This window comes from Elephantulus edwardii, unplaced genomic scaffold (assembly GCF_000299155.1).
Source record: "Elephantulus edwardii isolate Elephantulus edwardi_28Jun2011 unplaced genomic scaffold, EleEdw1.0 scaffold00221, whole genome shotgun sequence".
Lineage (NCBI taxonomy): Eukaryota > Metazoa > Chordata > Mammalia > Macroscelidea > Macroscelididae > Elephantulus > Elephantulus edwardii.
In genome coordinates this window covers 3,143,891-3,155,680 of record NW_006399971.1, presented here as the reverse complement: position 1 = coordinate 3,155,680, position 11,790 = coordinate 3,143,891, and the positions used below count along the sequence as shown (strand labels likewise).

At 38.4% G+C, this 11,790-nt stretch overlaps 1 protein-coding gene across 2 annotated transcripts in view; it reads right to left on the bottom strand.

Annotated features, from left to right (window-relative positions):
• The window catches only part of CNOT6 (CCR4-NOT transcription complex, subunit 6), a 63,036-nt gene that overhangs the window by 36,745 nt on the left and 14,501 nt on the right, over positions 1 to 11,790 (bottom strand). For both annotated transcript variants that reach the window (XM_006898127.1, XM_006898128.1), the window contains exons 2-3: positions 2,568 to 2,754; positions 621 to 706 (exon numbers count right to left, since the gene is read on the bottom strand). In XM_006898127.1, the coding sequence (XP_006898189.1) occupies positions 621 to 706; positions 2,568 to 2,754 (273 nt within the window). The remainder of the gene's footprint in view (positions 1 to 620; positions 707 to 2,567; positions 2,755 to 11,790) is intronic.

Here is an 11,790-nt window from a genome sequence, read left to right as displayed (position 1 = left end):
AGATGAAAAGACAAGGAAAAATGGGGTTGCCTTCATAGTAAAAAAAGCAATTTCTAGATCCATCTTGAAGTACAACATCGTGACAGGATTATATCCATATACTTACTCTATAAATTAAGTTCCAGAAAACATGTTTAAGGAAAAATTTTTACCTACACTTAGAGTCTACTTTTTTAGATTTTAACATAGGGTAAAAAAGCTGTTTTATTAACATGATGAGGTATGAGCCTACGCAATAAATATTTTTTAAAAAGTGAACTGGGAGGGGCAGGGGGTGAAATGTGCAACAACGAAAACCCAACTTTTCTATAAACTTTCATTAAAATGAGATGCAAAATAAAAAGTATGAACTTATAAATGTACTGACAGTACACAGAGGCAATAACTTAAAATAGAGGATAGAAAAAACAAGCAAAAGCATCTTCCCAATTAATCAACAACAAGGAGGCAGTTCACAGCTGAACAAAAGGAAAATCAGTGGGATATAGGTAAGAAACAGATGAAGTTTGGAGAAAAGTAAGCCAGCAAATCTTCCAGCAAAATGATTCTCTCTCATCTGCTTATTTAGATTTAAATACATACATATGAACCATAAAAGAAGCACAAATAAGAAGTCATACCTTTCAGGCCTAAAGTCTGCAACTGAAACAGTTTTCCCAGCTCAAAAGGCAGAACTCGTAACAGGTTGTTATTTAAATGCAGTTCCCTGTTGATGTAAAAAAATCCAAGAAGTCAAAAGACACATTCACTTTTAACTAACAGCTAAAATACACAATACAACTTTTAGGAACACAAACTCCTAGAATGACAAAATTTCATTTTTATTCCATTATATGGTACAGAGGCTGCAAACTCTGTGGCAACAGACAAAAAATGGAGAAAAACAAGTTACTAGAAAAATTAAATGAGAAAGAAAAAAAAATATAAGCCTCAGTTTTAAAAACACCTATTGGAGTCAACATGCATAGTCCAATTCCCCCCCCCACCAAATCTCATTGCAGATTAGCAGCAGCCTGAAAACTAGTACCAGTCCAAAGACCACCCACCCTATGACTTCACTGGTCTACCATACTTCAGATCAAACCATTTCTCAGTTTAGGGAAATGAAAATTATAGCACAGCTTAACATGAATTATTCAAAGAGAATTCAAATGACCTGCAGTACCAACTCAAAGGAATTTTGAGAGCTACACAATTAAGATTATGTTTCTAGCAGTCATTTTAATTACTAATGATTATTTTAATTATGTTTTACACAAGTATCATAGTAACAATGAAATCTTTGGGGGAGGGTAATACCAGACACTTAACACTGAAATAGTTGTAATTTCCTACATTTATCAATTTTAAGTACGAAGGCAAATTACTTATGCAACCTTTGGTTCTTAAAATTTATAAGAATCTTGGTTATTCCTGAGCAAACTAGAGGTTGGTGAGGGCATAAAAAGAACAAGAAAAACTAGTTTTCAGTAATTTGTCCCCGTTTCCAAATACATAATATGAAAAAGGAAGCCCTTATAGTAAATTTGGCTCAGGGGATGAAAAATTGCAGTAGTATATACGCAATAACTAAGTTTAGAAAACAGAGGCAAAGAAACACCCACAGAGCTGAAGTTCCTTATTCCTTTTTACTGGTCGAAGGCAGCAGAAAAGTTGAGTATAACAATTGAGAAACATCAGGTAATATGAAATGGGGCAAGATAGTCCCCTAGAATCCGCCAGATTTACTAAACCAGAATTTGGCTTTAACTTGGCTATCATCAGCCACTCGGTGTGAAAGATGAGCTTGCAACAATAAAGATTTGGAGCCTTGGAAGCCCAACTGGGAAGTTTTATTCTGTTCCATAGTGTTATAATAACTCAAAATTAACTAGAAGATAGTGGGCTTAATTAAGTGGTTGTTTTTAGATTTTACCCTTTATCTCAATCTTACTGGGTAGATATTAAAGCAACGTACAGATGAGGAAATAGGCTTATTAGCAAGGTTAAGAAATTTGCCCAAGATCAAACAACATATAAATGGCAAAGCCAAAATGTAAATCTCAACTCTATAAATCACATGCTCTGTCCCATAATACATCTGATTTTAACTCCCTAAATTCAATCAACCCTCCTTTCTTTCTCTTCCAGGCACTAATACTGTCATGCATACAAGCCCTGAGACAGCAAAAAGATTTCATGGGGGGAAAAAAAAAGATTTCATGGTTTCCTGGAGTCTGTGTTAAGTACCATATGTTATCCCAAAATATAATGGCCAAAAATACCAGCATGGTAAATGTCTGTACAGGTGAGTATATGTGAAACATAGTACAAATGCCTCACATTAATTTACCCCTATTCTCCTGAAAATTTTAGCTTAAAAATGTATTATATAAAACATAACAAAAAAGAGGTATAATGGAGCTACTTGATTTATTATTTTTTTAGCTGACTTTAAATCCACCAAAAGACTTTACATGAAAGATAGTTATGTTTCAATATTATTAAATTGTTAATTGCTTTTTGATAACAAAACTAATGCTATATTCTAGGTGTGTTATAGTTATGCTTTACATCAATCTGCATACCTGAGTGATACCATGTTTCCGAGTTCTGCTGGTAAACTACGAATTTTATTAGAAGATAGGTCCAGATACACCAGATTATGAAGCTTGGCGATGTCTGAAGGAATGCGAGACAGAGAATTGTCACTCAGATGCAAAGCTGTCAAGTGAGTTAATGACCACAAAGAGGAGCTTAAGCTTCGCACTTTTCCTGTAAGAGAAACAAACAAACAAAACAGGGTAAGAATTATATAATATTCATGGCACAGTTTGTAAGGAGTTACACTGTTAATGCAAAAGTGGATTTGAATCCACTAGTTTCTCCTTTGGGAGAAAGAAGGGCAACCTCCTCCAATTAGATGTAGGTTCCAGGTATTATGGGACTATTTTATTCTGTTCTCTTTATTAGGCCTGCCTTCAAGGCAAGTATTTTAATGGCATCTACCTGACTCGATGCTATCAAAGCCTAATCCAACTAAAAGGAGCCCTTATAGTACCAGGTTAAGTACTAGGCTAGCTGAAAGGTATCCAACTCTAGCACCTTATATTGCACCTCCACTAGCGTAGAGTCTGCCATGCTCCTAAACAGAAGGCCAAGTGACTGGTAGTTGAATCTGCCAGGAGTTCTGTGGGAGAAAGTGGGCAGTCTTGATCCACTAATATTTACAGTCGAGGAAACCCAATGGAGGGTTGCAGTGAGTCATAACTCAAAGGTAGTGAGTTTCAGAGGTTTTTAGACCTTTTAAGGAGTTTTGGTGTCCTAGTGGTAAAGGAACATGGTTCAAACCTACCAGCAGCTTGGCAAAAGAAGGATGTCCTCCCATGCTATTAAACTGCCTCAATACCTGCGGAAGGGTCAACTATGAGTCTGTTATGACTCAATGGCACACAACAATAACTGCACTCTTAGTGGGAGTGAAGGGAGGAAAAACACCTTCTCTGCCCAAACAAATTTAGCTGAGAAATACTTGTCAATGTTGTCACAGTCCCAGAGAAACAACTTTATCACATCAAAAGGGCTTCTGGCCAAAGACTCCATACTTTCTAAAGCCACTGGGGGCTGGATAAATCCCTAAAACTGACATATCTTTAAAACACAGACCAAAAATACCCCACTGAAATCTTATTAAAATATGCAGTTTAGCCTAACTAGTGAAAAAAATGTCTATCTTGAACATTATACTCTTCTAAGAACTACCATATGGGATCAAATGGACAAAGGCAACTTGAAAGGTGAAAACTTTGAGGGGACAAGAGTATTTATATTAATGGCAAAGAATGAACTCAGGAAAGGGGGTTAAGAATAGTCAGACATTTGAAGAACTGTAATCAATGTCACTGAACTGTACATGTGAGAAGTGAGTGAACTGGTGTACGTTTTGCTATGCATATTCTCAACAACAAATTTTTTTCAAACTCCCCACAAAAACCAAAATATACTCTGTTGTTGTTATGGGCCACCAAGTTACCTGTGACTCACAGCAATCTTATGAACATTAGCTCTGAAGCCTGCTCAATTATGAGCTAATCTTATCATCTTCAACAGACCTAATTCCACTTCTCCAGATACTGTGTCAATTCATCTCATCCTGGGTCTCCCTCTCCTGCGCTGTCCCTTCACCCTTCCAAGTATGATGTCCCTCTCCAAAGATTGGTCTCTCCTGGCCAAGGGCCCAAAGTATGTGAGATGCAGCTTCAAAATCCTCCAGGGAACAGCACAGTTTCACCCTCTCCAGGACAAACTTGTTTGTTGCCCTGACAGTCTACAGTATGTTCAAAAGTATTCTCCAGCATCACAACTGAAAGACATTGATTCTTCTTTGATCATCCTTAGTTACTGGCCAGCTCTTGGATGCATAGCAAGTAAATGCGAAGATCACGACCCAAATCGGGGGCACCCTGGTCTCCAGACTGCTCTTCAGTACTCTAGAGAGGTCCCTGACAGCAGACTTTCCCATTGCAATTCATCTTTTGATTTCCTGACACTGCTGATGCCAAGAGTGTTGACTGTAGAACCGAGCAAGCTGAAGTTATCAATAATCTCAATCTCTTCTCTGTCCATCAAGCTTCCAATTGGCCCAGTGTTGACCATATGAATAAAAAAACCAAAGCCACGCATAACAGGATTTCTATGTATTAATGGCATAGAACCAAAAAAAAAAAACTGCAAGAGTTTTCTTATTCAATAAATTATATAAAGAGACTCAAAGACAAAAAAAAAAAAAAGGAGGAAATACAAGGAAATGAAAGAAATTTCCAACAATAACCTACAGTTTCAGGAAACAACACAGCCTAAAGCTTAGCCAGATAAAATAAAACCTCACTTTAAACAGTTTTCTACCTAAATTCCTTTTACATAATCTATGACTATGTACAAGTTAACAAAGCATGCAAGGAAACAAAAAATAGGAGAGAAACTAAGCATTAAAATTTGATCAAGATAGAATTAGAAGTTTTTGGATTATCAGATAAAGAATTTAAAATAAAGATAATAATCAGGGTTCCTTAAGTGTTGCAAAAGGTTAAACATTAGTATAAGTTCAAACGTTGAAAATAGGAAGCACCCAGAAGCACCTGGGAAGACAGACCTGGAGACTGGCTTCCAAAAGGTCACAACCTTGAAATCTCTGCACACATGAAATCACCATCATAAAGAATTGGATTGATGGCAACTAATAACAAAATTATTATTAATATGCTAAAAAATTTAATGAGAAAAGTAAACAACAGAATAAATGCATGTGGTTAGAGTGCTGGGATGAGAACCAATGAGCCAGCAGTTTTAACTCATCAGCTGCTCTGTGGGAGAAAGATGCAATAATTTGTTTCTTTGTTGGTTTTTTTTTAACACCTGTGTGTGTTTGTGTGTTCAAATCGAATCTGAATGGTACAGGAGGAGATTGTTCCTCTTTCTCCAGCAGATGATCTGGTGAATTTGAACCACTTACTTCTGTGGTTACAATAATTTGTTTCTATAATGATTTTTTCAGCCTTGTAAGTAAGTCCTATAAGATTGCTATGTATGAGCTGGAACTCGCTTGAAGGCTCCGGGCTTGATTTGGGTTTTGATAAGCTGAGAGATGGAAACCGAAGGCGAAATATTAAAAAACAAATGCTAAAAGCAAAAACTGCTGTTAACAACAATAGAGAGTATGTTTTTTAGACTGAACTGGGTAAAGAAAAAAGAGGGGAAAGAATAAGCTTGAAAACATGTCAGAAGAGAATTCTGATACTATAAAACAAAGAGAAAAAAGAATGAAAACGATGGGACAAACTATAAAAGACTTTTACAGAACTACAAACAGCATAACAGATGCATAGTGAGACTCCTCAAAGGAAAACAAAGAGAAAACATTTGAAGAAATAATGACAGTTTTCCAAAATTACTAAGACACCAAAACAGAGATTTAGGAAGCTCAAAGAAAACAAAGCAAGATTTAAAAACAAACAAATAAAAAACAAAACTCAAACAATACACCACCCTAACTAGGCTTTTCTATTTAAATTTCAGAAGAATCAGACAAAATCTTCAAATTCAGAGGGGGAAAAAAATCACAAAGGAACAAGAATAAGAATTACTTCTTTCAGAAATCATATAAGCAGAAACAACTGAAGTATTTAAAGTGTTGAAAGAAAAGATTCTAACTGAGAATTCTGTATTAAGAAAAAGTATACTGGAGAACCTCTACAACCAAGAGAAAATAAAATAGATGAATGAGACTTTCTAAGAATCAAATCCCTATGCACATCCAAAATCTTCTCCAACAGGGTAGAAAAGGGAAGCCACAGACTGGAAAAAAATTTTTGGTAATGACATGTCAGATAAAGGAGTTCTATCTAGAATTTATAAAATTCTTGAGCACCACAAGATAAACAATCCAACTGAAAAATGGGCACAGGATATGAACAGACACTTCACCAAAGAAGACATTCAGATGGCCAACAAGCACATGAAGAAATGTTCAAAATCCCTAGCTCTAAAAATCCCTAGCTCTAAGAGAGATGCAAATCAAAACAACTATGAGCTATCATATCACCCCAGTAAGATTAGAAAAAGTTAACAGAACAGTAAGCAACAAATGCTGGCGAGGTTGTGGAGAAACTGGAAACCTTAATGGTGCAACCACCGTGGAAAGCGGTATGGCACTTTCTCAAAAAGCTGCAAACAGAGATACCATTTGACCCAGCAGTTCCACTACTGGGAATATACCCCAACGAGACTATAACTAACACTCAAGCAGATATATGCACACCCATGTTTATTGCGGCTTTGTTCTCAATAGCAAGAAGTTGGAAACAACCTAAGTGCCCAACAACACAGGAATGGACAGAGAAACTGTGGTATATTCACACATGGAATACTACGCTGCATTGAAAAACAAGGAACTCACGCAATATTATTAAAAATGGGTAACCCTGAAGGACATTATGCTGAGTGAAAGATCTCAGTCACAAAAGGACAAATACTGCATAGTGCCACTGTTGTAAAACAGGACTGACAATGAGGTTGGGGTGAGACTGAGAAAGATGGTATAAATAAAACAAATGAGGGAGAGAAATGTTTAAAAGGGATATGTGATTAGGTATTATTGTCATGACAGGAGTCCAGAATGAAGGCTGTATAGTGGAGTAGACCTGGAGGGAGGGATTATAAAACAATGTAAGAATTTTTCTTTTACTCTTCAAAGAGAAGAGTATACTGGGGGGGTAAGGGGAGGGCAGGGAGAAAAGTGCAACAATGTATGAATGGAAATCCAAAGTCTCTGTAAATTTTCATTAAAACAAATAATAATTAAAAAATTTAAAAAAAAAAAAAAGAAAAGAAAGAAAAAGTATACTGGAGAACCAAGATGGCAGTGGCGGGGGCAGACGAAACAGCATAAGGAGCTAGAGGAGTGGCAAGCTACATAGGAACGGGCTACCATGGCCCCCCACAGTTAATAGATAACTGAACAATTAAACAGTTGATTACTGGTCTTTAATATGGCTCAAGGTTCAACATTAAGAGGACAAAGACTGCCAAAAAAGAATAGGTGAGTCCCATAGCTCCCAGCCCCCCTACTGCTGAGCCCAAACCACCACTGCAGCTCCATGGGGCCTCCGTGGCCAGATCCCAGGGATCCCCTGGTTTTGATTGTTTTTGGTGTAACACTCTTCTAAGTGTCAGTTGGCTGTACAGAGGTAACTCTTGGCTGCTGTGAGGCTAAACACTGTGACACTGATATGACAAAGACAATAATGGTTACTCATGGTGGACAATGATTAATGGAGCTCTCTGATTAAAACAAGCTTGGAAGCAGGAGTGGCATCCACTTATGAAATAGCTTGTCTCCAGAAACTCTATGAACTTCGAGAAATGATGAAAGTTATACAAGTGTTCAGGTCTTTCATTCATAGGGTCACTATGAGTCAACTTGTTGACACTTAACAATAACAACAGATCCAAGACAGAAGATCTCCTCAATGCACCACATCTATTAATTTGACTACTGCTGCCAAGAACTGTTTCGATTCTCAAAACCCCTTTTCCATTGGTAAAAGGGGAGGGTAGTGATGCCTATCTTCGAGATGCAATCTGACCCCTTGGTGGAGGGGAGGGGGGCAATGGTGGCAGCGCTGGAACCGGGGGTCCTGGCCATGGTCTTCAGTGGGGCACAGGGTTTAGGCTTTGAAGGGGTGCCATCTGGCCCTTGGGGTGTGCCGCCAGGCCCCTGGGAAGAACCGCAGGCCCCTGGGGAGATGGGGAGGGTCTTCAGGTGGCAGGGGAATGCCCCCTTGGGTATACAAAGAATTTTATCTAAGACACTTTCCTCTACTTCCTTCCCCAGTACATCTGTAAGTATAACCTCTAAAGCCCTTCTCTTTGTAATTCACAAGTATGTTCTAAGTTTGCTTCTTTTCCTATAGGTAACCCTAACACTGAGTTTTGCCGCAGACCTGAACCAAGTTCCAGAGACAAAAGGGAAATATAACTGCCAGCTAAGGAAGTGAAGGAGGATGGAGCCTCAGGGTTCAGCCAGCCATCCCCACTGGACTCATCTTGGCAAACACTTTGCAGTTCAGAGGGCAGAAAACGTCAGGAAAATGTCTTCTGACCAAGAAGGCATGCAGCTTCAACCCAGGACCAGTAAGGTGTTAAAGTGGGCTTTTCTTCCCTCTTCACATCAATGTCCCTGTTCAGCATGAAGAAGCCAGAGACTGTGCCCCGTTCTCAAATGAGAAACCCACAAGTGAATAAGACAATTTGTTAATTTAAAGAAAAAAAAAATTAGTCACTGTTGGACTGTGCTCACCATTACTGTCTCTTCTGGTCCCCACTGAATCTTTTTCATTTCCTCTGCCCACTCTCCCCACCCACCAAATTTTACAGCCCTGTGATTTCATCCCTACCATCCTCACTCTTCTGCTCCCAATCCTCACCCCCCTGTACCCCCACACATGTTTTTCACAAATATATGTTATAAATTAAAAAAAAGAAAAATTATCCTTAAAAATTAAGGGATTGCCAGTAGACATGTCTTTGAAAAAACATTACTGAAAAATTTTCAAAGATTAAGAGAAAGATATATAGGTCAGAAACTTGGGTCTACACAAAGAAAAATGTTAAATAATGGATAAATGAAGGTAATGTTAATCTGGGAATACTCTTATTATAAAATATCTGTATCTGAAACACTTACTATAGAGGACCAAAGACCACAGCCTTCAATATGAATTGCATCTCAACATCAAGACGACAAAAACTCTCACTATTAGACCAATAACCGATATAATGATAGATGGAGAAAAGGTTGTAATTGTCAACAATTCCATCTTGCTTGGATTCGCAAACAACACCACTGGTACCAGTAGTCAGGCGATCAGGAGACATATTGCACTGGGCAAGCCTGATGTCCGGGACCTTTCCAAATTACTGAGGAACAATACCACCAGTCTGAAGACTAAGAGTGCCTGATTCAGGCCATGGCCTTTTCATTCACTTGCTAGCTGGACAAGGAATAAGGATGACAGAAGAATTGCTACCTTTGCGCTATGGCACTGGAGAAGATCACTGAATATCCAATATCCCATGGACTGCCAAAAAGACCAGTTATGTTTTGGAAGAAGTACCAGAGTGTTCCTCAGAGACATGGATGGTAAAATTTCATCTCATATTTTGGGCATGTTGCTAGGAGAGGCTACTCTTTGGAAAAGGTTATCATGCTTGGAAAGGGAGAGGGGTCAGCAAAAGGAAGACTCTGAACTAGATGGATTTGACAAAATGATTGCAGCAATGACAGAAAGAATATCCAAGATGATAAGAATGATACAGAACAGGACAGCATTCAGATCTGTAATCCATGGGGTCACTGTGAGTTGTACTTAATGGCACCTAAGAACAACTGTCCACTAAGTGACATATAAGCAGTCTCTGAAATATAAACATCCAACTTACCGATTCCTATTTGCCCTTTCAATATGTTTGTCATGAGTGAAAAAGTCAAATGAGAACAAATCCCAAGTTTTACAATTTAGCAGATTCAGGACAGAGTATATAACCGTAAAAATTACATGTCAGGGAGCTCTGGTGGCCGAGTGGCAAGAAGCTGCACTGTAATCCCAGAGGTACGCAGTTCGAATCCACCAGACGCTCTGCTGGAGAAGGAGGGGCAATCTTCTCCTGTACCAGTCAGATCCGATTTGAAGGTACACACACACAAAAAATAATAAAATAAACATTAGATGTCAAAAGTCCTGTAATGGGTGGTGATGCAGAGGAAGAAATTTAGCAGACAACTACTTGGCAAAATGACCAGATGAGATCAGTATTTGTTCCAAGAAAGGTGATCTAATAGAATGCTTGAATTATTGCATACCATCAGTATCATATACAAGTAAAATCTTGCTGATGATTATTTTTACAATGGCTAAATACTACATAGACTGGAAACTGCTAGAAATTCAAACTGCATTCAAAAAAGGACATGGCTAAAGGGTTATCACTACTTATGTTAGGTGGACCTTGGTTAAAAGCAGAGAATGCCATAAAGATGTTTGTGTTTTAGTGACTATGCAAAGGCATTCAACTCTGTGGATCATAACAAATTATGGTTAACAATAAGAATGGGAATCCCAGATCAGATTACTTAACAGTACTCATGAGAAAACTATACTCAGACCAAGAGAGAGTTGTCCTAACAGAATAAGGGAAATACTGCATGGTTTAAAATTAGGAATGGTGTTTATCAGGATTGTACCCTTTCTTCATATCTATTCAATACATACACTTAAAAAAATCATTCAAGGAGCAGGACTATCTGAAGAATGTGGCAGGAGGATTGGACAAAGACTCACCAACAATCTGCATTTTGCAGATCATACAACTGTGCTTGCTGAAAATGAGGACTTAAAACAAAGATTCTCACCACTAGGCAAACTGGCAGCATCATGACAGCTGGAGAAAAGACTAAAGTTGTTAATAATTTCATCTTGCTCGGATCCACCATCAACACTCTTGGCACCGTAAGTCAGAAATGCAAAAGATGAGTTGCTTTAGGAAAGCCTGCTGTCAGGGACCTCTCCAAAAGGTTAAACAGCAACAGTGTCAGTCCAGAGACTAAGGTGTGCCTGATCCATGATATGGTCTTCTCAACTGCTTGGTATGCATCTGAGAGGTGGCCAATGACTAAGGATTACAGAAGAATTGTTGCCTATAAGTTGTGGTGCTAGAGAAGAGTACTGAACATACTATGTACTGCCATGAGAACAAACAGGTCTATTCTAGAGTGGGTGAAATTAGGTTGTTCCTTGGGGGAAAGGATTTTTAAACTCCATCTCACATACTTTGGTCATGTTACCAGAAGGGGATCAATCCTTGGAGAAGAACACCACTGCAAGAATAGTCACAGCGTGGATGAGATGGACTGACACTGACTGTGACAATGGAATCAAGAGTGTCAGCAATGGTGAGGTTGGCTAAAGATGAGGTAAAGTTCAGAGCCATTGTTCACACTCACTATGAGTAGAAGCTGACTCAAGGCCACACACAACATGGCATTTGATGCCTTCCAAGCATGATGTTCTTCCCCAAAGACTACGCCCTCTTGGATATTTGTCCAAAGTTATGTGAAAAAGAGTTTTAAAATCTTTGTCTCCAATGAGCAAACAGGTTTCATTTTCTCTAGCACAGACTTATTTGTTTTCTTGGCAAGTGAGTCAGAACCAATTCATAGCTGACCCTCTAGAGGATTTTGGAGGCTGTAAATCA